This window comes from Tenrec ecaudatus, chromosome 14 (genome assembly GCF_050624435.1).
Source record: "Tenrec ecaudatus isolate mTenEca1 chromosome 14, mTenEca1.hap1, whole genome shotgun sequence".
In the NCBI taxonomy this organism is placed as follows: domain Eukaryota; kingdom Metazoa; phylum Chordata; class Mammalia; order Afrosoricida; family Tenrecidae; genus Tenrec; species Tenrec ecaudatus.
Window position 1 is genome coordinate 32,842,367 of NC_134543.1, and position 24,482 is coordinate 32,866,848.

The 24,482-nt window shown below is 52.3% G+C and overlaps 1 protein-coding gene across 24 annotated transcripts in view; it reads right to left on the reverse strand.

Moving 5' to 3' along the window:
- Nucleotides 1–334: 334 nt before the first annotated feature.
- Nucleotides 335–24,482, reverse strand: part of SIPA1L1 (signal induced proliferation associated 1 like 1) — a 335,625-nt gene continuing 311,477 nt past the window's right edge. For 23 of the 24 annotated variants that reach the window (XM_075531736.1, XM_075531745.1, XM_075531744.1 and 20 more), the window contains 7 exons: nucleotides 18,793–19,035; nucleotides 17,898–18,063; nucleotides 10,690–10,936; nucleotides 7,860–8,006; nucleotides 4,157–4,271; nucleotides 1,430–1,514; nucleotides 335–708 (listed from right to left, as the gene is read on the reverse strand). In XM_075531736.1, coding sequence (XP_075387851.1) covers nucleotides 565–708; nucleotides 1,430–1,514; nucleotides 4,157–4,271; nucleotides 7,860–8,006; nucleotides 10,690–10,936; nucleotides 17,898–18,063; nucleotides 18,793–19,035 — 1,147 coding nt within the window. In that variant the 3' untranslated portion in view covers nucleotides 335–564. The remainder of the gene's footprint in view (nucleotides 709–1,429; nucleotides 1,515–4,156; nucleotides 4,272–7,859; nucleotides 8,007–10,689; nucleotides 10,937–17,897; nucleotides 18,064–18,792; nucleotides 19,036–24,482) is intronic. The other variant, XM_075531748.1, reaches the window with a different exon arrangement.

A 24,482-nucleotide genomic window follows, 5' to 3' on the forward strand; every position in this document is an offset into this window, starting at 1 on the left:
TAGCAGCATAGCTCATGCACAAGTCATTCAGGGGAGGCCCGAGTTTTCTCCGAGTGCCCCCTCCAGGCGTTTGACGAAAGAAGGTAAGGAAAGGCACACCCCCCCCCCCGAAATGATTTAATTACAATACGAACCAAAGCAACTTCGATTTGCCCAGGCACAATGATCGTGTGTGTCAAGAGAACACGGGAAGCTTGGGTTACCTGAAATGGGTAAGAGCTGATGGAAATAGAGGCAGGCTGGGGTGGGGGTCGGGAACCCTAGCCCCAAAGTCCAATTTCTTTTAAAATACATAACAGATAGAGATATTGTGCAAAAAAATAAGACATTCACATTTTAGCAGTTAAACTTTTATTTTACTTTTAAAATTTTTATTTACTTTTTTCTTTTCTACAAAAGGCAGATAATGATTGTTGATCTGCAATTGTGTTGTGTACCCTCCCCTACCCTGGTGGAGGAGGCGCTCTGAGAATGCTTTCAGTGACCAGAACAAGGGGGCTGCCAAGCCCGGGTGAGGGTGAGCACTCCCTGTGTGCCCCCTTCTCCTGCCCACCACGGCAGCCCTTAGCTCATGTCTATCGTATTGAAGACCCACTCCGTGAACTTCTTCAGCTTGTCCGAGGCATTCTGGGATTCCTCCTGTAGCCTCAGGTTGTCCTCACGCAAGTGCTGAACTTCGGCCTGAAGATGGGCTTTGTCTTCCTTTTCCTGGGCGGCAGGACAAAGCACAGAAGGACTGAAGAGCGTGGTCACTGTCACAGTGCCCAGTAAGCACAACCCCACCCTACAGAACCAAAGGGTCCTTTCCAACTCGCCATCCCCAATGGGGGCAGAGCCAGTTAGCGAGATACGGACACACAAGCCTTGCCCTACTGCTAGGTGCCGCTGAGGGCATTCCCCTTTCTACCAAACTCCTGCCTAGGGGGCTTGGCAGGCTTGGTCCTGGGTGCCACGGAATTCTAACTCCAGGGAACAGGGCTTCACTACGAGTCTGTCTCGGAACGTGAATGCCTTCAGGTCTGTTTTAATGAACCAATGGCGTACTTAGTTTGCTTTAATGTAGTAGTAAGGGCTACTTTAATGTTAGACTGTTGTCTAAATCAGTGCCACCCAAACCACACAAACATTCCAATCACTTGGTGCAGAACCCTGAACAACACTGGTGTGGGTCTGGAAGTTAGTCAGTCGGACAAGGAGGGAGGAGGCTGGAGAGGCCTCTTTCACAAGAAAGGGAACCCTTTCCTGAACACATGAACCTTCCTCCTCGCACCACAGGCACCGGTGGGCACCGTTACTGAGCTGCACCGTGGAGGGAGGGAAACCACATCTTAAGGCACCATCGCTAGCTAACAAGGCTCCCACAGGTCAAGGGCAGTCGGCACGGCTGGGGCAACTTGCTGCCCAAGCAGCCTTGGGAGTAAGTGCTTACCTTCTTGAGATCTTCCCGGAGCAGCTTCAGCATCCCCTCCAGTTGGTCCACTTTAGAAGCCAGAGTAGGAGAGGAATCTTTACTGCTGAGGACAAGAAACAAAAAACCATGTTGGCAGGAGCCTCCATGGCTGGTTCTGTTTGAGGGGGGATATTTGCAAAAGACACAATGATTTTCAATGTCAAAGGCCACAGTACGGGGGCCCCATGTGCCGGCTTTACCTGCAAGGGAAGCACAATGGCAACCTTCACCAAAGGTCAATACACACCTGAACCACCGCCAATGGGAAAGATGCTATGTCTTCGTGATAAGTCAAGGACAAGAAGATCAACGGCCTGCTTGGCCCACACAGAGGTGCTTTGTGGCAGACGCAATTGCCAAACTAGAACAAGGTTCCTTGGGGCCTCTTTGAGCTTTACAAGGAGTCAGACTTTGGGGCGTGGGCCTGGGAGGCGGGGGTAGTGGTGGATGCATGACGAGCCAGGGGGCTACAGGGTTAGGGAGGTCTCGGGACAAGAGCCACTGTTTAGTTGCAGCAAGGTTATGATGCTCACCCTTAAAAACCAGCATCTTAACGTATGCTCAAACATGAGACAGAATGTCTCAAAGGGGGCCAAGCTTAAAGTCTTAGACTCCTATCAACAGCAACATACAAGGACCCCAGTTTTCTGTTCTTTCTGTACATTTTATTTAGGGACGAAGAACGTCCTGTGGGTGGGGTGCCAAAGAAGGGTGAGTGAGAGATGAGAAGGCTTCCCAATGAGTCAGACTGGTGACACAGGGGGTAAGCACCGTCCCCAAGGCCACGGAACCTTGTCACTTTGTTCCCCACGCTGCTCCCTTGCATTCAAGCTGCCCCTACTCCCTGTGCGGAAGAATGCCCAGCCTCAGACATACAACAGGGAATCCACAGCCTTCCAGTGGGTCACATGCAGCTAGTAGTTTGCAGAGTTCAATGGAGAAGAGATAGTGGACACTTAGGATATTTTGAACCCTGGAATAAAAGGTAAGTCTTTACTTTCAAAATCAAGGCTCCATGTCACTGAGTTACACATGTGAAGTATGTTAAAGCCATAATTGTTTCCTAGGATATACATTTACCTTATTCCCACACAAATCAAAGCTGACGTTAGAATCGCTCAACTTACGTGAACTGAGTGGATGTCTTTTTCTAACTGTGGGTCGACAAGGAGGTCAAAAGGCAAAGCCCACACCGGCAGGGAAGGTACCCAGATGGCACCCAAATGGATGCAGGGCTTCCAAAGGCGTGAGAAAACTGCCAGTTAAAAGCTGATGAGGAAGGGACTTTAAAAGGGACGTGGCCAGTTACTCTCTACAGCTTCCTATAAATGATGGTTCCCCTGCACAGCCTGAGTTGGTCAGATCTTAGGTGGGTTGGAGAGGAAAGAGGGGGTCGAATAGGAGTGATGTTGGCTTGAGGACCAGGAACAATAGAAACAAGGTGGGGAAGTGGTCTTCCTTCCTAATTAAAGCCATCGAGTCCCGTCCCAGCTCCTGGCAGGGTTGGCACAAGCGATTTCAGGTTGTCGGGACTGAGGCAACCCTCAGAAGCCTATCGTGGCTTCTTAGGCCTCTTCAAAGTGAATTCTCTGTGCACGCATGATTAAAATGTAGAGAGAGAAATACATTTGCATTTGTTCCATCTGAACAGAACAAATTAAAGAGCAGATCACCCCTGTCATCTTATGATTCCACAAAGATTTTAAGAACTGTCAATAACCCTTTCTCCGGAGAAGAGTCTTTGCTAACTCAATCTTCTCAAAAGGCACACGGACGGACACACACACACACACACACACACACACACACACACACACACACACCCCTCTCTCTGGATTCTGGCAGTATTTTCCACATCCATCCACAGCCCAGCTCACCGCTGCTCTCTGCACCTCAGCTGCCCCCGGGCGGGTGAGGACAGCAAGGGCCCTGCTTGCACACACAAGTCCTCCCCTCGAGCAAGAGCCCGTGGGGCGTGCGGACAATACCTAACTGATTCTTCCTGTGGCTGCCGGCGTCGCGCCACGTTTCACAGCTATCGAGATGCTTAACCATCTTCCGAGGCGTTTGGGAATGGGACAGTTACAGCAACAAAATGGTAACGCTCTGCATCCATGAGTGCCCACTGAGTGGCCCACGGCCGACTGCTGGGCCACGTTGCTGACAGTACCAGCACATGCAGATGCACCCAGCTCTCAGCCTCTGAACAACACAGCGGAGCCCATGCTCCTAGCTCCGAGGACACCCTATGGGCCTTAGCGATTGAGGACTGGCTCTTATTTGACGCAGGGTCTCCACTATCCTGGCAACGCAACCCCACTGGCTCCTGGCACATGAAGAGCTGTTTAGGCGCAGGCACGCGTGCAAGCATGCACATCAAGTGGCCGCAGGGGGAGAGCTGGAAAAGCAGACTCGACAAGCCCGGGCGCCTGGGGAGCTTGCGTGCAAATGATTTCTCGCACCTAGCAGGCCTCTTGGGCAGACACGTATCAGAGCACTACATAATAATGAATATTCATCATTATGGCCTTAGGTCATCAAGAAGCGTTTAATTGCGTTTACAGCATTATGTTACACTAAAATGTGAAGGGTGGGCTTCGTGCAGCTAATCCACGCGGTCTCCATCTCCTCTTCCCCCACATCTGCCGTCAACAGTGGGTCTGGCGCGTGCCGCAGGGCGCTGACCCTCGCCACGGGGTGACCAACCTGCTGTAAGACTTCCTCTGGGCCAGAGCCTGGTCCTCAAGCTGATCACTGTTGGACGCAGCACTCAGGGGCCGGTGGTTTTCATCGTTAGCAGCAAAGAACGAGGCTCTCTGGACTGCAGAGGAGACAAGAAACCATTCAGAACTTTAGAGCCGTATCCCTGGGCAGTGTCCCTCAAAGTGAGTGAGTGGCCCAGGGACAGTCCACTCCCCTTCAGTGCACAGAGACGATGGAAACCTGAGCTCCCACCCACGAGGAAAACACGCTTCTTTCAGCCGCAACTGCCCTCTGAGAAGGAGTTGTCAGGAAGCAATTCCTAGTTCCCCCCACCCCCCACCACCCCGCTGACTCATCCAAGTCACAGTCTACAACATGCTTCGCAGGGAACAGGCCTTGCGCCAAGTTAACAGACCAAGGCGTGCCACTTAGTGATGATGTAAAAGCAGCGAAAGACTCAGCAGCAGCTTCTTGCTGTCTCTGGAAGCAGGTTTTCTTAAGAGGCCTGGCCACGTGGCGGGCTTTAACCTAAGCGTGTCTAAAGTTAACCGGCGCTAACCACCTGTGTTTCAAAATGAACCAATTTAAAACCTGAGCTGGGGAAACAAAATGAAATAAAAAAATCTCTCATCAAAAGAGCAAAACTTCTGTCATTTTGTCTGCAGGACAGTGACCAGCAGATTGACCCTTAAGCAATCCATTTGGTACAGGGGCATTGCCACCAGCTGATAAGCACTGAGGGGACAATAGGGTTTGGTCATGGTAGTTTGAATGATGCCCCCCCAATCCGCTGCCAAACGTGTTATAAACAGCAAAATCTCTGCCTGTGGATTCTGTTATGTTAATAAGGCAAGATTATCTAGTGTTTTGCTTCCACCTCTTTTTTGATCTATAAGAGATTAAACAAACCATCATATGGGAGAAAGAGTGATGCCAAGACACATGTAGCCTCTAAGGAACCAGGAATGAGAAGCTGAGGAGATGAGGATCTCCCGCAGGAGCCGACAAAGGGGCGAAGCCTTCGCCTCGAGCCAGCACCCTGAACACTAGTCTCCTGGCCTGGGGGACAGTCCGTGTGCTCGCTGAAGGCCTCCTGGCCTGGGGGACAATCCGTGTGCTCGCTGACGGTCTCCTGGCCTGGGGGACAATCCGTGTGCTCGCTGAAGGTCTCCTGGCCTGGGGGACAGTCCATGTGCTCGCTGAAGGTCTCCTGGCCTGGGGGACAGTCCGTGTGCTCGCTGAAGGTCTCCTGGCCTGGGGACAGTCCGTGTGCTCGCTGAAGCAGTCCGCGTGTGGTTTCCGAGATAACTAAGGCAGGCTTGGTGCTGGGAGAGTGGGCTGCCGAGCCACGTAAACGGCTACTTAAAATGTGGAAGCATTTTTTGGAATTGGGTGATGAGTGGAGACTGGAGAGTTGGAAGGTATTTGAACATAAAATCATAGATTTCCTTGAAGAGATTGTTGGTAGAATTATGGATCTATAAAAGGCAATTCTGGTGAAAGTGTAAAATGAAGAGAGAGCCAAGGGGATAGAGAGATATATAGACAGATAGCTCACCCTTGTCCTACAGTAGCTATTTGTGTATCTTCAACAGAAGGTTGCCAGAAACATGGACTTTGAATTTGCTTCTGGGGAGACTTTAAAAAGAAGGATGAATGTGCAATTGGACAATGGAGGAAGGGCAGTGTTTCTTAAGCAAAGAATTTGTTTGAATTATGTTCAAATGTTGGTGGAGAGAAGACCTGGTAAATGGTAAACTTTGGTATCTGGCTGATGCGTCAGCTGAGCAAGCTGAGCTGTGTGGCATCTCCTTAAGATTTTGTTTTACAAACTAAGGACTTAGGTCCTAGAACGCCCACCAGTGATGTGATCGCACAATCCTCTGGTAAAGAGGCTGCGTCTGTGACAGATGGATCTAACCAATCACCCCAGGAAGAGCCCTCATCATCTTGGGCTGAAGGGGACAGAGAACGAACAAAAGGGAAGAACGCTAGACATTCTAGAGGCAAGAAACAGGCTTCTGTCGTTACAGCTGTTGCCCTTCCAGAAAAGAACTGGACCAGCCTGGAGCAGCCTGGAGATCAGCAGAACCGCTGGGAGCAGTATAGGACACAGGGCCTTCTCTGTAAGGTCATGGTCTCGTGGAACTCAAAGGATGAGGCCACGGCTGTAGGTCTCCAAGAGGCTGTCATGAAGATGCATGGGGCTTGCTCCGGAGCCTCCACGGAGCAGAGGCACCACTCGGATGAACTGAGAATAAAGTCAACGAGTCTCCGAGGGCCTGGAAGCTGCAGTTGAAATCCAGGGTGGAGGGGTCTCTGCCCAAAATCCAGAAGGCCTGGCCAACACCCAGTCTGGAGGTCAAAGTCAAGGTCCAGCTGGTCTCCGAGAAGAGATTAGTTTCAAGTCTGGAGAGTGAATGTAATGTGTTCTGCTAGGTTTTAGACTCCCTTGTTTGGTGGTATAGTGAGGAGTTGTGTTGGGCTGCTAACTGCAACTTCAGCAGTTCAAAACCATCAGCTGCTCCACAAGAGATGAGGCTTTCTACTCCTGTGAAATTTGATAGTCATGAGGAGGAGTGGATGAGGAGGAGGGGAAAAAATGAGGAGTTGATACCAAGGGCTCAAGTAGAAAGCAAATGTTTTGAGAATGATGATGGCAACAAGTGTACAAAGGTGCTTGACACAATGGATGTACGTATGTATGGATTGTGTTAAGAGTTGCACGAGCCCAATAAAATGATTTAAAAAAATGGATAAACTTGAACACTCAAAGGGGCAGTTCTAGTCTGTCCTACTGGCTCACTCAGGGTCGGTATGGACTCGGGAGTGAGTTTGGTGCCTGCCATCCCTCTTCTTCTGGTTTCGCTCACCAATAACCGACATGGCTTCCTTGTGCCTCTGCTGCCCTTGTACTTTGGAAATAAATAATATCTAACCTAGAAATCGCAGGCTCTCCAATGAAGAGGAATTTTACCCCAGGGAGATATACATCTGAAGTCTCATCCAGACTTGATTTCGACAGCTCAGAAGGGACGATTTTGAACTTGGTGTTAAGACTTTGGGGGACGATGTGATCAGAGTGTGAATATGCTTTGCGTGTGGCCAGGGTATGAATGTGGGGAGGCCACAGGGTGGAATGTTATGGGCTGCGTGATGTTTCCCCCAAAATGTGTGCCGTAAACCTTAACCTGTCTTCTTCTGTTTATCACTCCATTTGGGAAGGGGTTGCTGCTACTGTGTTCACGAGGTGGGGTTCACGCACAGCGCATCTCTTCTGCAGCGTACATGAGAGGACGCACGGTGAGGAAGAAAGAGACGGGGCCAGGCCGGGGCCGAGGTATGTGGAGACCTCCACGAATGGAACCAGGAAGCAGAAGCGGAAGAGCTAGGACCTCCCTTGGGAGAAAGCTTTCTCCAAGAGCCAGCACCCTGAACTCAGATTCCTAGCCTCCAGAACCGAGAGCATAACACCCGCCCTCCCACCACCGTGAAAGCCACCCTTGGCGTGGCACTGTCAGGGCAGCACCGGGTGACTAGGACAGTCCTGGACAGCTTCTGGGTTGCCTGACTTTGGCAGCCCTGTCGAGTTCCCTCTAAACCAGTAGCCGGTTGGCCGCCACTTCCAGCATTCCCGAGAGCGCGCTGACCAGCAGCTCGTGGCGGCCGCTCCTCCGCTCCCAGTCTGACTTCCCAGGAGACTCACCCTCATAGGCTTTGGCTGCATCCACCAAGTTGGACCAGTCCAGATCTGCAGCTGCATCGGGCAAGGGCATCAGGCCAGGGTCCGGCATGGGCTGCCTTCGGGTCTCCTGCATGTCAGTGAGGGAGCTGTCGGAGGCGGAGAATTCTCCTACAGGAAGGGACGGGTATCAGATTACACCCATGGGAGAACCACTCAACTTCCGGCTAGCTAAGAGACAAAAAACGCCCCACAGAACCCAGTCCCAGCAGGGCAGGGTAGAGCTGCTCCCTCAGCTTTCCAGGGCTGGCCCTTCCTCCTGCGGAGCGGTGTGACGCTTACCATACAGTGCTACCAAGGCTCCTGGGTGGCATGTGGAAGGATACACTGGTCCCTGGGGACATTTTCCAGACTAGCAGGCCAGTGGGGGGCATGCTCGCCCTGACCTGAACTAGGAACTGGCTTCCTCCCACCCACTGCCAACAGCACGAGGGACGGAAGGTTAGTGTCGCCCAGCTGCCTCTCTGCAGTGGGGCCTTGGGGACTCTGAGTGGGAAGAGAAGCGTCGTGCAGCAGGGAGCAGGGTGCTGGAATGGACACGTGTTCATGCCTGCTCAAGGGGATGATGGGCCTGCTTTGTACCAGGAGGCAGCTGGCCCCTCCAGCCCACCAGGCTGTGGGGGCTGGGATCTGACCCATCCTCCCTCCTGCTGGGGACTCAGGCTATTTATTGGTCAGAGGTGCCTGCAGTCTGCTTGTGCCCAGCGTGGCTGTGGGACTCCAGTCAGGCAATGGGAGGGAGACTAGCATGTCCCACACAAGGCACTGACCCAGGCAGGTGGTGGGAGGGCTGTGTGGGCATTCTCCGCCAAAGGACACACAGCTACCAGGCTGGCAACTCTGTGAACCACGCCTGGAGGACAGTGGTCTAACATCCCAAGCCTCTTCTGGGTGACAGTTTGTTGAAGAAAGGTATTAAGCCATCCTCAGTGGTGTCCGAATCGCTCATCTCTGCTGAGCCTATGCACAATGAAGGTTCACCTAAGAGGTGGCCAAGGGCAAAGAGGGAAGGCTGAGAGGTCAGCAGCTTGGTGGCCCCTGAGATGCAAACTTCCTCGGAGGGGTGGGGGTGGGGGCAGCGGCAGCATGCATGTCTGTGGGAAGGGAGACTCTCGGAATGTGACTGTCACATTAAAAAAACCCCTGCAAATGGGCCACATTCTTGGCTTAAAAAGTCAGCAAAGCAGCTCCCGAAATACCTGTTCACAAGGAGTTAAAAACTTTTGTCAATTATGCCAGCCGGGAAACCCGAGTATATTTAGTACTTGTTTCCCTTTCAAATTACATAAAGGGCTGCTTTGAAGTGCAGCTGCTAGTTATTAATGTGCTTTAAATTAGCAAAATTATGAGTGAATGGAAAGAAAAAAATACTGCAAGATATTAAACGCTCAACTCCGTTTAGGCTGCTCACACCAAGGGCAAGGGAACGGAACAAGCAATTTTGTATGCCACTGAAATCTCCCAGCCTTTTCTCTGGGCCCAAATTTCCACACGGAGAAGCTGATGCTACCAGCAGCCGGCCTGCCCCCTGCCCCCCATACAACCCTGCCATATTCTTGGCTCCAGAATGTAAAAGCTCCTTCTGGACTGGGCCTAGGACCTGCCACATGCTCACAAGTGCGCGGTTCTTTTCTTGGCAAAGGCAACAGAGGCGTGCGGGGAGGTGGGGTCGGCAGGGAAGGTGGGCAGACAGGCCACTGTCAGAGTGACTGCTGGCCTGGGGCAGAGAGCAAACAGTCACACTGGGAGAAGGGGGAGCAGGGGATTGGAGATAGTGGAGCACAGAGCAGGATGGAGGGGCGGGAGGAACCTTCCTGCGGTCAGGGTAGGAACTCAAGAATGATGCAGGGAGCAAGAAAGGGAATGGCTGGGCTGGACGTGGACAGAGACAGACAACAGCCACGTAATTCGGAGGGAGCAGGGCAGAATGGAGGCGCAGTCCCTTCCGGTGGCACATGAGGGAGTTATGAACTGGAACCTCTTTGATGACATGCGACATCAACACCAACCCATTGTTTGGGTTAACTGTAACCAATGACCACGATGTGAGCTGCCTGCTCTGCCGGGCCACGGCCGTGAGGATGGCCGTCGACCCGAGGACGAGGGAAGAAAGGACAAGAACTCTGACGCCCGAGTCCCAGAGCAAGCCAGCCAGGCCTCCATGAACCCTGGGAAAGACCGCGGTCAATCACCTCTGCCCGGAAACTTGCGTGAATGAGCGAGTCAACACAGGAGGGGTCTACACCAGAGCCGGCGCAAGAAAGGAGCGGCAATGTCTCTGGCTTGTTACGGGGTTAACTGATAGCGCCTGGGTCACAGAGCAGCTGGGGCGGGTGGTAAAAACGCCAGCTCTCACACGACTCCCTCTGGAGAGGTGAACTCAGCAGGTCGTGGTTGGGGTCGGAAGCCTGGTGGTACGGTGCGGAAGGTCTGGACTCCACAGGAGGAAAACACGGCAAACCTGCTCCGAGAGTGCGTTCCGCCGCCTGAAGCCCTGGGAGCAGCCCCGCTGTCGGGACGGGCTGCTGGGCCTCAGAACTGACCTGACTGGACCTGAGTCTGGAGAGGGCCTAGGACCGGGGCGCCCCGGTGACTCGTGTGGTCAGTGAGGTGGACGGCTGGACTGTGTGGTGTGGCATTTCAGGAGGCTCAGAGAGGGAGGGCGTGGTGAGCTGCGACCCTCTGAGTGCAGGAGCAGAATGTCCGCCCCTCGTCCACGCTAACTGCGGGGCACTGTTTCTGGGGACCCCGGCCACCGACAGGGCGGGGCCGTGATGGCTGGAAGGACACTTACCATGCAGGGACTTCATCCCTAAGGTGTAAGACGGCCTCCGCAGCGGGAGAGACTTGGGGAGAGAAGGGTACGTGCTACTGAAGAGGACGTCGTTGGGCAGGGCTTGGTCCAGGAGCGACGCCCTGGAGGGGAAGAGGGGCTCCCTCTGGCCGCTGTAGATGCTCTCGTCCGACAGCGTCCGGTGCAAGGCCCGCCTTGAGGTGGGGGTGCTGGGGAAAGGCGACTGAGGAGAGGAGAGCGCATGGAACTGAAAAATGGAACACAATATAAGAAAAACAAGTCAACTTTCTGGCTCAGAAACCCAAGTCATTTTTTTGGTGGGGTTCGGGGAGTGGCGAAGGGTGGGAGACCCAGCACCGCTCTAGCTATTCCTCACCTCATCCAGCTCTGGCGCCCCGACAAGAAATGCCCAGGACCCACCCGTGGCAGGTACATCACTCGCCTGGAAACCCTGTGTCCTAAGTCACCCGCATGTGCCTTTTGTTACATGCTGGGCCTCCACGTCCCCACCCTCAGCCCCCCACCCGCCTGCTGGGGAGCAAAGCCAGAGCTCTGGGTCTTCATTCCTGCAGATCCAGCAGGCTGCCTGGAGCCCATCCTTCCACCACATACGAGTCAGAAATAGGACTGAGTTAAGGCGTCGTGAATTAGAACGTGATACAACCAAGATGGTGTTTTCTGAGTCTGTGTCTTTGGCCAAGCCATGTAAAAGCTGTGGACTTCTCAAACGGGGACAAGCCATTCTTCAGGACTGTTCCAGGGATTGCCCGGCATGCTGGGCAGAGGGATGGCGTGGGAGGCACGAGTCAAAGATGCCGTGGTTGAAGAGGCAGGTGCCCTCAGGAGCTTGCCCAGTGAAAAGATGCTTGCTGGGCCAGGAGCATCTGATCTAAAGAAGTGAACTCAAGTGCCAAGTGCGGGCTCGGTTTTGACACAGAACGAGAATACACACAACCGAGGGCAACGCTGCCTGGCCCTGCCCCATCTTCACAATCGCGGCGGACTTTAAGTCCAATTGCTGCATCCACTGTTCCAGTCCGCGCCTTCTCTTCCCGCAGCCTCTACGTTACCAGAGAGCCGTGGTAGTGCTCAAGGTTAGGTGATGAACTGCTAACTCCCACGCTGGCAGTTCGAATCGACCAGCTTCTCGGTGGGAGAAAGAGGTCTGATGCCCCATGAAGATTTACCATCCTGGAAAATTCAAATCGGGTCACAGTGAATTAGAATCGACTCGATGGCAGTGAGGTTGGTTTGGTTCTCCACTTTGCCAAGCATGATGTCCTTCCCAGGGACCAGTCCCCCTCTTGATAATGCATCTATCTAGAGCAGTGGTTCTCCAGCTTCCCCACGCCGCGACCCTTTCATACAGTTCCCCACGTTGTGGTGAACCCCAACCATAACATTATTTTCATTGCTACTTCATCACTGCCATTTTGCTACTGTGATGAATTGTGATGTATGTATCTGATAGGCAGGATGTACTAGGCAACCCCTGTGAAAGGGTCATTTGACACCGCCCCCCAAAGGGTCCCGACCCACAGGTTGAGAACTGCTGATCTACAGTGAGTGAGACAAAGTCCTGTCAGCCTCACTTCTAACGAGCATTCTGACTGTACTTTTTCAAATACGGAGTCACACTGTTTGTCCGTCTAAGGTATTTCCCATGGTACATTTACAATTCTGTGCCGTAAACCCAAGGCGTCCATTCTTCTCCAGTCTGCCGTATTCGGTGGTCAGCTTTCACACACAGAAAACACCACGGTTTGGTTTGGGTCGGGCACACCCAAGTCCTCGGTGAAATCATTTGCTCCCTAGCGCTTTAATGAGGTCTTCTGCAGCAATTTGCTCAATGTGGCGTCACCTGACTTTCGGGGTGCAGCTTCCAGGGCTGCTGATTGTGGGTACGGGAAAGGTGAAGTCCTTGACAACGGGAAACTTTTCCTTATTTGTTTGTCATGATGCTGCTTATTGGTCAAATTGTGAGTGTTCCTGTTTCCTTTAATATTGAAGCATAATTCACTCTGAGGGCTGTCCTCTGATCTTCCTCAGCAAATGCTTCAAATCCCTTTTGTTTTCAGTAAGTAAGGTTGTGTCATTTGCATGTTGAGGGTTATGAATGAGTCTTCCTCCAATCCGGACAAGATTTGTTATGATCTACATGATCATCTGCCATCGCCAGTCAGTAACACAGGTAAGCCACTTTCTGATATTCTGTTTTCAGCCAAGACCCAGTGAACACCGGCAGCATGTCTTTCGTTCCACAGCCTCTTCTACGTGCTGCTGGAATTTCTGTTTAATTGTCTTCAGGAATATGTAAGAGTAACGATACTGTTTGAGAAGGCCCTCATTCTGCTAGACCACCTTTCTTTGGAATGGGTAAACAGGGACAAGTCGTTGGTGACTAAATCTGAGCAACAGTCACACTCACTGGCCTATCTTGTAGCTGTTTGGAGATCATCTATCACTGACAGCGTTGTACTGTAGATCTCAATGTATTCTCCGTGACAGTCGATGCGATGCCATTCCTCTCTGTCACTTACACGGCATGGAACGTGTCAATATCCGATTCAAAAGGGCCAACACCCGGCCCGCACAGCTCCCGTCTGCCTAGACTGTCAGTCTTGATGGTTGTTTTCGATAACTTCTAATTTCCCTAGATTCTACTTCCCAATTGTTAGTGGGTGTTTGCAGCTGTTTTTTCCCAACAAATGAAGCTCCTCAGAGCCAGGCCCTCTCCCCAAGTCACCATGGTCAACCCTGCTTTGAGGAGGAGGCTCCTCTCCAGCTGTTCTTGGGGTGGCTTCGAGTTTGTGGGGGAGAAAAAGGGGAGGCTTTCTACTCCCATAAAGAGTCACAGTCTCTGAAACCCAGAGGCTGCTCTACTCTGCTGCATCGGGCCTATCAAACAATGGTCTCTCTTATTATAAGACAACTGACTTTTGTTTGGCATTTTAAAAGACTATTCCCAAGTCCTTCTTCCTAGTCTGTCTCAGTCTGCAAGCCCCCGGAAACCTGTCTGCCATAGAAGGCCTTGCATAGCATCACACAGTCCACTGGACCACACACCACGGTGTTTCTCATTCACTTGGATGCTACACAAGGTGTTCTTTCCCCAGTTGATTGTGAATCATGAGAACCTCAGATGTACCGCCGTGGACCTGTGCTCCACAGGGCTCCGTGACCCCACCCTGCTCCCACCCCAGTTTCATCAGGCCTTTCTTCCAAGGTGCCTTTGGGGAGGGAGCCTCGACTGTCGACCTTTTGACAAGCAACCGAGTGCTGCCCTGTGTGCCCATGTGCACCGCTGAGACTTCGTGGAGCCTACACTTGAACCTGGGGTTGGGCCGATGGGCTTCCAGGTGTGAAATGAAACTGGGCCAATCAGCTGCGTAAGTGACAAGCATGCAGTTATGGAGAGATGCGTTTTGAGGTAACATTTCTCTGCGTTGGTAACCAGATTTGATTCGATTTGAGATTTCTTTCTGAAAATCATCAGCTTCAGTGACTCTGTCCCTTGACAATCAGCAGACACTTTAACGTCATGTAAATCTCCATCCAGCTGAGTGATGGCTGTTTCTGCACAGTAACAAGGCAATCCTTCCTGGGGCCTCCCAGACACCTGCTCCATACCGTGAGGGGCAGGGGAGCCCGTGAGCAGGAGGTCTGAGTCAGGGCGGGCAGAAAGCTTCTGAGCCGTCCCCACGGCACCGGCTCTGCGAGGAGGCCGGGCCTGACCCAATGCAGAGGGCAGAGGCCCCGTTCGCTCATGTGCTAGAGGCCTTAGCAGGCTTCCGTGAGCTAAGCCAAGGGTTAAAACAGGTGGAAGCTACCCACAATGCCATGTGCACCGTTAATGCAGAAATATCAAAACATGATTGATCAAAACCCAGAAAACCCCCCACTCTGCCGTCGAGTTAGGCAGGGTAGACGTGCCGTTAGACTGTCGCTGTTCACTGGGGTAGGACGCTCTCTCCCTCGAAGGTGGAGGTGGTTTCTCATTGCTGACCTGGGAGCTAGCAGCCCGACGCGTAACCACGGCACCACCAGGCCTCCTTATCAACCAAAGGTGGTCTGAAGAAGCCCCAGGTATAGCCGACTCGCTAGAAACTGTGCCTGCTTTAAAACTCACAGTGCATGAAATCGATGGCACTCAGGAACGGCCCTGCAAGCGAAGGGGCTCAGGCTTGGCTTTGTGAGCTTTCAGTGAGGAGAACTGGGAACACATGCGTGCTCAGCATCTCACTTTACAAAAGGGGGCCTGGGATGGCCTGAGAGTTCTGCCCCCTTCAAAAGAGAAAAAGAAAACCCCCAAACCATAAACCTGATCGATCACTTCCTCTGTCCTGCAGGGCCGCGATACATACAGTCAGATCTGAGATCTCTGTGTTCACTACGGCTGCCAATCTTTCCCATCACCTCTGGCTTGCCTTGAGCAAAGGGGTTTCCTTTCCCTATTTTTCAGGCGAGCACTTGGGGACCCAGCTACGTGGAGGCAGGGAGTGGGCAGGGGCCGCGTGCTTTATGAAGCCTTACCCCAGCAACCGCGAGGGCAGGCAGGGAGGAGGTGGACTCTTGTCCATTTACTTAGGAGGAGACCAGGTGACGTCATGGTGACTTGCTGGGCTACCAGCAGTTCGAAACCACCAGCGACCTGCGAGGGCAAACAAGGCGGCTTTCTCCCCCCCGTCACGAGTTGCTGTCTCAGACACCCACGGGGGTGGTTCTACCCTGTCCTCCACCCTCTCTGCAGGCCAGTGGACTGTATCTCAGGGCCTGGCAGGGGCCCTGCCATATGCTGGTGATGAGTGTCTTAGACAGAACTTGATCTCCAAGAGGGCAAACGTGGTGGCCGTGTAAGGGGGTTCCAGGAACCACAGCCCAAAGATGGTCACCCTAAAACCCTGCAGCCTGACGCAGAAACCAAGCGTGGCCTAGCAGACTTCTCAAAAGCATGGAACTGAGTCTTAGAAGGCACGCAAAGCTACTTAGTGGAATTCTCCTGCAACCCAACCACTCGAGTGGGAGGAAGCGGGAGATGGCAGAGTGGGCCCCGCGCCTGATCTTTCCAGTAGATGCCCTTTCCTGGCAGGGCCTTTCTCGGGAAGACAGGCCTCACCCAGCAAGGAGCGCCCGGCGTCAAATAGCCACGCAGAAGCCGTTCTATTTGGAAATAAACGCACAAGACCTGGAACCAGGGCAGCGCAGACATTTGCCTCCAATTATTCCCATTGCGTGCATCAAGCAGAAGCACGAAACCGCCGAACCAGAGGAGAGATTCCTTCCAGGGCAAGTTTTATTTCCCTCTAACCTCAAAGGAGAAACCTGAAGCCATTTTCATTTTAAACATGGCATGGGGCTGGTCCCGTCATGAGTGTCCGACGACTGTACAGCTGGCGCTTCGAACCAACACCCCCCCCCCCCCCGCAAAGCCTCCTACATTAAAACTGAGGATCGTGTTATGACTTGTAGTAACAAATGAGCGCTCCTTTGTGATGGGCATCAACATATCATTACTGCGTATGAGGTTCAAATGCACCTGAAGTGTCCCTGTCGTATGTGTGCCCGTGTTTAGAGAGGGCACTGCAGACTACAGGCTGGGACAGTCACTTGACTCAAGAGCCAGATCTAACTGCTCCGACTCAATGTACACATTCCCCTTAAAGACAGACAGGAACCGAACTCGCTCATGAGGAGAGCTGCCGGCACTTAAGAAATGTAGTACGCTTTGTTGGTTTTTTTGATGGGCAGAGAAAGAAGTTTCCAGCACTATCTGTGCGAGGTTGTTAAGGAAACCACTTGTGCCCCAGGGGGTGGGTGGGAAATGGTAAGTGCTGGCTTTTAAAACAGGGTCACACTGTCCTACTCATGCATGGCTGACAAAGCAAAATTGGAGCAGATGAGAATTTCAAAAAAATTGGTTGGAGCAGAGTAACAACTAGAATGGGAAAAAACCACCGGCCGCAGCCTGGGAATGAGAGCCTCGGAGCCTTTCTGGAGTCGGGTCCAGGGAGCCCGCATCATTGCCAGGGCCGGGGAGAGCACCACGGATTCGAAGCGGTGAGGGCAGCCACCACCTTTCCCACTGGTGGCCACGCGATGTGCATTCTCCCCTGGGGGCTCCCGAGAAGGAGACTCCGGGCCTAGTAAGGCTTACACCAGCACTAGCCCTGCCCCCGTTATCATCTTGGCTCACCCCCATTTTACAAAATCAAGTCTGTTCCGCTTTGCTTCCTCAGCCAAAACCCAGCCGGGGGGAAAACTGCTTGTAAAACAGCCACAGAAATCACGAATGTTTATGTCTTTAACACGATGTAAGACGTTGATAAATCCGTGATTTCTCAGCAGAACTCCCCAGTAGTTCTGGGAGTGCATTTCAATTTGTATACATGCTAATGCTGAAGTTCAGGGGGAGACTGAGCTGAGGGAACGTGCATACACCGACACGTAAGCGAGCACACGACCACGCTAGAACGCCCAGGGCTGTCCGACCACACAGTGCCCCCAGGCACCACGCAAGGACAGGAAAGATGGTCTCTGCTTTCAACTGAGCCTCCAACTTCTCCTGAAATGAAGGCCTCTGTTCCCTTCACGAGACTGCGAATCGCTTTGCTAAGAATCCAGAGAATGGGAAACTTGAGACACTGACTACCGTGGCCCTCGTGGGGGTGGGATGCTTCTCCTGGGGCAGCCCAGGACTCAAGGCAGGGTCTACATCCTTGTCATGAAGAACTTTCGGGCCCCGTCCCAGAAACGCCTGTGTCCATTCTGAGGAGACTGGTCACAGGAGTGTGTGCCAGTGACCTTGCCTGGAGGATGCTTGCACATGTGGGAAGACACGAGGAGGCACAGTACCCCAAAGTGGCTTCGAGGGCCACCCACATTGGAGAGACGGAACACACCTTTCCAAAAGCCAGGCCCGGGACACGAGCACTCCCTGCAAGCAGAGTCTGGGACGAGGTGGGGAGGGAGGCCCGTTTTAGAGAAGGTGTGTGCAGCCTGGAATTCTGAGAGCTGGAACAGAGGCATAGCACTCTAGGCAGCGGTGGCTGGGAAACTCAGTGGGTGGTGGCCGGCCATGGGGCAGGACGATGACGAAGAGCCCGAACCAATGGGTTCTGAGAGGGGTGATCACAATGACCAGCCCCATCACGCCTGACTTCTCTGAGTGCGTGCGTGTGCGTCACGGACCCCTGCCCTCTGGGACGTACCTTAAAATTCTTCTGTGACTCAGGGGTTGGGCTTTCCAGGTCGATCAGCTTCTTGAGGCCCTCCTGGACGGTGGACTTGGACGTTGGCTTCGGGGAAGCCCGGAGGTCCCTAGTCGAGGCCTGCAGGCGGGTGTGGCCCATCTCACTGCCATCGCTCTGATGGCGCCTTGAAAGAAAGGGAGGAGAGAGCAGACTTGGGGAGCTGTGGGCCAAGGGAGAAAGGCGAGAGGAGGGAAAAAGGGAACGCAGCCTGCTCTTCAGGGACAAGGCATCTGCTCTGAGAGACGGCTGGGGCGCGAAACCAGGGTGACCCACAAAACGACGCGCCTCAGTGAGAATCACCCTTCTGCAGGAGACAATTAGTGCTGTCAGCCCAAATCTTCAGCAACTAACTTCTCAAAAGACTGCGGGTTATGAATCCTCCATGAACGCCTTGTACAAACAAACCAACAAAATCACACTCATGGAACAAATCATTTACCTTTATCATCCTACTGCTTTGTTGGGGGGAAAGTCCTGCAAACTCAGGGCACTCACTTTCTAATGTCCCCTCTGGGGCCAGACGCCCTGCTTGGAGAACTGTCTCACAGGGCCAGTGTGGTCTTAGTCACATCCGGGGGGGGGGGGGCAATTATTCTCAAAGAGTGGTCTTCAGATGGACTCTTTCCTTAGAAGATCAGAAAGCCTCAAATCCAAGGTTTGTAATACATCTTATTTAAGAAATAAAGTGGAGAAGCAACTCGAGCTTCAGTTTAAAAGGCAGGAAAAGAACCCAAATCCCTCCATAAAAACGATTCCCTCCCCATCACGCAGCCCAGCCTCTCTGTTGACAGAAAGAGGCCCGGCCTTTTCTGTCTTGACCTTGTACAGGCAAGCCGCCAGCAAGAGCCCTTACTTTCTCGTGTCCATAAATCCCACAGAGTTGATGGTTCCTTCGGGTTTCTTCCATCCGATCAGGTACTTGCTCGTGGCGCCCTGGCGCGGGTAGAAAGTCCTCAGGCCGGAGGAGGAGGACGAGGAGGATGAGGAGAAGGAGGGCGCGAGCTGCGAGGAGCTGGCAGGACGGAGCTCTTCTTTGGGGGAGCTCCTGGCGCTGCTGAAAACCACCGGGCTGGCAGAGTGTCGGGAGCTCATGGTACTGAGAAGAAGCAGGACAAAGACCACATGAGCTGGTTCCCGTGTGCTTCCCGGGTAGTTATGCAGGCTGTAAAAGCGTCAGCCAGGATGGGGGTCTAAGGGCGAGGACAGTTTAATGGATTGTTAATGGAGGTGGAGGGCTAGCCTTGTTTCCTGACTGTAATATAAATGCCCGCTGTCAACGCGTCCTGGGGTCACTGGGGCCGAATCTGGACTTTAAGTTAAAACGTCAAAGAGGGAAGCTTGTCTGGAACTCTCGGTAACACTTTCGCACCACTGATGGGGCTGGAGTCGCATCTAGAAGAGACAAGAGGCGAGGAAAGGCCGTACTTTACACTCAGCAGTCTCAGTGGCCACTCAGCTCTGGGACTCCTGGCAGCCCTGCGCAGGGCTGAGCCAAGGTGGACAGACAGAGCGGATCAGGAATCCAGCTTCCCCACACGGGGCGCACTGGGATCGCCTGCCCCTTGGCAACTGGCAATAATCTCTCTACACACTTGTTCATCGCCAATGTCTTTTTAAGCACTTGTTTGTTTTAAATACGTTTTAAAAGATGACACTGGGAATAGGGGCCCTGGACGAGACAGGGGCTGCAGCAATGAGCTCAACTGTGAGGATGCAGCACTGCACGGGACAGTGTTTCATTCTGTGGTACACCAGGTGGCTGTGAGTTGCAACACAGTCCTAGCACTTAACATAAATCACCACCACCGTTGAGCGTTTCCGTTCACTCACTGCAAGCCTGGGGGACCTTTAACTATAGGATTTCTGTGTCCCCTTACCAAAGTTCGCACACGACCTACATCCTCGCCACCAGAGCCCCGTCGGGGTTCTCCAGTGTGGGATGAGACAGAGCATGGGTGACTCTCATTATGACCAACTTTTAGCTTCTAAAGCAGTGGTTCTCAGCGTTCCTAATTCCGCGGCCCTTTCATACAGTTCCTCATGTGGTAGTGACCCCCAAACCATCAAATTATTTTCGTTGCTACTTTATCACTGTTATTTTGCTACTGTTATGAATCAGGTGACCCCTGGGAAAGGGTCATTCGTCCCCCAAAGGGGTCACATCCCACAGGTTGTGAGTGCTGTTCCAAAGGCTCCATGTGTTCCTTAAGGATTCGGACCACTGTACAAACGGATTCGGACCACTGTACAAACCCCCCTGCACTTCTCACCTGACACAGGGCCTGGACCCGGGCTTCCAGTCCCCCTCCGCCCCCATCTAGCCATAACTTTCACAGTCACGAGGGAACTGGAGAAATGCAGGTTCTTGTTCAGCATCTTTGGGGTGGAAAGGGGAAGTCGAAGCAGGGGGTCAAGGTGGAATTAAGTGGTCCGAAACCCTGCTCTAACATTGGCATGGGCCTGTCACCCTCCTGTGGGGCAGAGAGATGTGGCAGTCTGCTCCTGTGAGGAACGGCAGCCTCGGAAACCCCAGGGAGCAGGTTCTAGGGGGTCACTGGGAGTCAGAATCGACTCGGGGGCAGTTTGCCCTCCTGCTGTGGTCCCTCAACTGAGCCGAGCTGTGGTGGTGGGTCTGTGAGCTGACAACCTTGAAGCTTTTAGAGCATCTTCGGGCAGGCCCCAGCAGACGTCACAGAGGAACTTCTGAAGTGGGTGGAATTGCAATACAACACAAGCCAAGTGGGCGGCTTCGTACCTCTTTTTAAAGTAGACCGGTGTGGCCAGGGGTGTCGCTGTCGTGGAGATTTGATTCATTCAATAGGCTCTTATGTGTGGCACGTTAAGTCTCTTCCCGGAACTTGTGTGACTGGGCAATGATTACGAAACACGAGGAGCTCTCTGAAGGAGGGGTGACTACAGTGCTCGCGTTTCTGTCCTCATGACGGTCAAGGTCAGTTTGAATGGTCACACTGGAACCATCGACAATATGAAGGGACCTCAAATCGTTGGTGGCAAAATGGAATAAATGGATAAGGAAAATTTTTCCGCGACCATTTCGAAGTTCCTTTGTACATAGCAAGGGCATCCCTGGATTTTACATGAATCACAAAGACTGGTCATTTAATGATGTCTCCAGATAGATTAATAGATAGACGATGGATGGATGGATGGATGGATGGATGGATGGATGGATGGATGGATGGAGAGAGAGAGAGAGAGAGAGAGAGAGAGAGAGAGAGAGAGAGAGAGAAAGAGAGAGACAGGCATACAGAAAGACAGACAGACAGATATAGAATCACTTCCCTTTCTAAAACTGGAACCACCCTGGATTCCATTTGGCCATCTAGGACACAGATTTTAACAAAGAAGACTACACATATATACACGATTCTTCACAGAACAAGTGAAGAGGTGGCCATGAGGTAACAAGACTATGAAGCAGCCTCAAGCAGCAAAGCCCACATGGAAGAAGGACACCAGCCTGTGCGATCACAAGGTGTGGAAGGGATCAGGTACCAGGCATCAAAGAACAAAGTATCATATCATTGTGAATGAGAAGGAGTGCGGAGTGGGGACCCAAAGCCCATCTGTAGGCAACTGGACATCCCCTTACAGAAGGGCTGCGGGGAGGAGACAAGCCAGTCAGGGTGCAGTGTAGCAATGATGAAACATACAACTTTCCTCTAGTTCCTAAGTGCTTCCCCCCCACTTCCCCCACTATCATGATCCCAATTCTACCTTACAAATCTGGCTAGACTAGAGGATGTGCACTGGTAAAGATAGAAACTGGAAACACAGGGAATCCAGGACGGATGATCCTTTCAGGGTCAGTGTTGAAAGTGGTGATACTGGGAGGGTGGAGGGAGGTTGGGATGGACATATAACCTCCCCGCTGGGGGATGGACGACAGAAAAGTGGGTGAAGGGAGATGTTGGACAGTGTAAGATATGACAAAACAATAATTTATAAATTATCAAGGGTTCATGAAGGAGTGGGGAGCAGGGAGGGAAGGGAGAAAAATGAGGAGCTGATGCCAAGGGCTTAAGTGGAGAGCAAATGTTTTGAGAATGATGAGGGCAACAAATGTACAAACGTGCTTTACACAACTGATGTATGTATGGACTGTGATAAGAGTTATATGAGCCCAAAATAAAATGATTTAAAAATAATTAAAAAATAAAAACAAAAAAAGAATACGAAGCAGCCTAAATCTATCAAAACATCTCCCTTGCCAGTACCAGGCTGATCCAATGCGCAAAAGACTGAACTAAAATGCTCTGCTATCTGGTACCTCGATGTGCCTGGTTCTGGTGCAACATTCTAGGGGGGCTGCCGTGAGACCCCTAAGTGACAGAGCTAGTCTCAGTGCATGCTGCTCTCTGAGAGGGGCCCCCTCTGCTCACCTTGCAAAGGACTGGGGACTGAATGCCAGCAATCAGTGCCCAGTCTACAGGGAGCTAGGAAAGGGCGGAATTGCTGCAGTCTCACTGGGAATACCACCTATCCGACAGCGGTTCTAAATCTGTGGGTCATGACCCCTTGGGGGGGATGTCAAAGGACTTTTCACAAGGGTCGCCTGATTCATAACAGTAACAAAATGACAGCGATGAAAATAACCTTATGGTTGGGGGGAGGGGATCACCACCACACGAGGAACTGTCTGAAAGGGTCACGGCATGAGGAAGGTGGAGAGCCGCTGCTCCAGCCCCCGTCAGCTGTGGAAAGCTGCGGAAGGAAATGCTGGAAGTTATCTTCAGTTAGGAACTGCCGTGGGGGACAGGGGCTGGGCCCAAACCCTGGCCAGGCCTGCCAAGGACGATGTTTGCAGGAGGAGGAGAACAGCAATTAGTCACCTGCCAGACGGCTGTGGCAAAATCTGGGCAAAGGCTGAATGCTGGCCTCCTACCAATGGGAGGGGCCTGGGAGGGTGGCCGATGATTGCTTCTGGGTCACTGCTAATGTGGGGGACAATGGTTTCGGGGGACTCCTCCCTCCCAATGTGTTCAGCACCAGCCAAGTTTGTCCTATATCCACTTCTGGCCGCCACATTCTGGGCAGTCCAACAGAGGGGAGACAGCGAACCAAACAGAAATGACACCGGATACCGCTGACAAAGGAAATGTGCACGCAATTGCAGCAGCAGCAGCAGCAGCAGCGACGCAGAGACCACGCCGTCTGAGCAGGAAGCCACTCCGGAAGCACAGGGGTCACTAACAGCTAGAGCCCGGGGGATATGGAGCTGGAGATAGGCCCTAAGAGGGAGCACTGTGGCCCACGAACCGAGTCTGCAAGGCCCAGTCCTTTATGAAGGAACCAGCAAGGTAACAATAGCGCCAGGCTCATTGTCATCTGTCATTATAGAATGAGACCGTTACAAGCATTATGGGAGAAAATGCTTGTTGAACAAAAATAACTACATGTTGCATTCAGGAAGCTGACACAGAGCTTAAAAAACGGAAACGAGAGAAAACCTTTTGTCTTGCTCAGAAGGATATTTACAACTTGCAATACATTTGATAACCTAAAATATTCTCTATCAACATAAAAACACCCAGGGCTCTGGCCTTGTTCTGGCCCCAGACACTGACCAACTGATATGGGAATCATGATGCAGGTGTGCAGGCAAGTGTTACAAAGTCCCTTCCTGTTACCTCTTTCAGTTTTTCATTGTACACAGATATAGCTTTTAGCCCACTTAGACTACTCTGCGGACTTAGAGGCCTGCGGGTTGTGTGTGGATACTGGCAAACAGAACAGTCGACTTTGAACTACACTGGAGGTTCTCTAGAAGAACCACCGAGCTGAGGGTGGGGCAACTTTCAAGCTGGTTGGCTACAGGGTGCCCGAGCCAACAGGCAGAACATGCAAACATTAAGGAAGAAGTTGCTCATTTTTCATTCATCCAAGTGCATGCTGCGCATTCATGCTCAGGCCATGCACTGCACTGAGGATGCACGTGTTGGGATCGAGGATCCTCTTGTCCAGAAGGGCAGTAGACCTTTACAAATGATCAAGTGATCACTAATTGGCTACAGAGCTCCGGGGTTGCGTGAAAGTAGCAAGAGCACGTTCTGACCCAGCAGACGGCTGGCGAAAGGGTGGGTGTGGTAGCTATATCATCTGGTGTCAATTGGAGAGGATTATGAGTGAAGGGGTGGAGTCTAGCCTGTCAATCACTGTATAGCCAATGAGGCCTCTGTGTGGGCATGGCCTTTCCTTGAGGATCCTGGGAGTTCCTGTATTTCCTCCTTAGAGACCTTCTCTACTGACAAGAAACATGGCAGTACACCGACAGACCCTGTGCCCTGGGAAGTGAAGGAGCCACGTGGAGACCCCTGCCAGTGCTGAGATGCTTCTACCATCACTGGATCCGCAAGACTACCCTCCCCCCCACTGGCCTGTGATCTTCCTGTATTCGTCATCACTGCCTTTGTTTCGTGAGTCTGAAGAGGACTTTATAGATTGATATCGGACATATGGGCAAATACTGGACTTATGGACTTGATCAGGGCTGGGCTGGGACGTTTCCTCAATATTTCAACT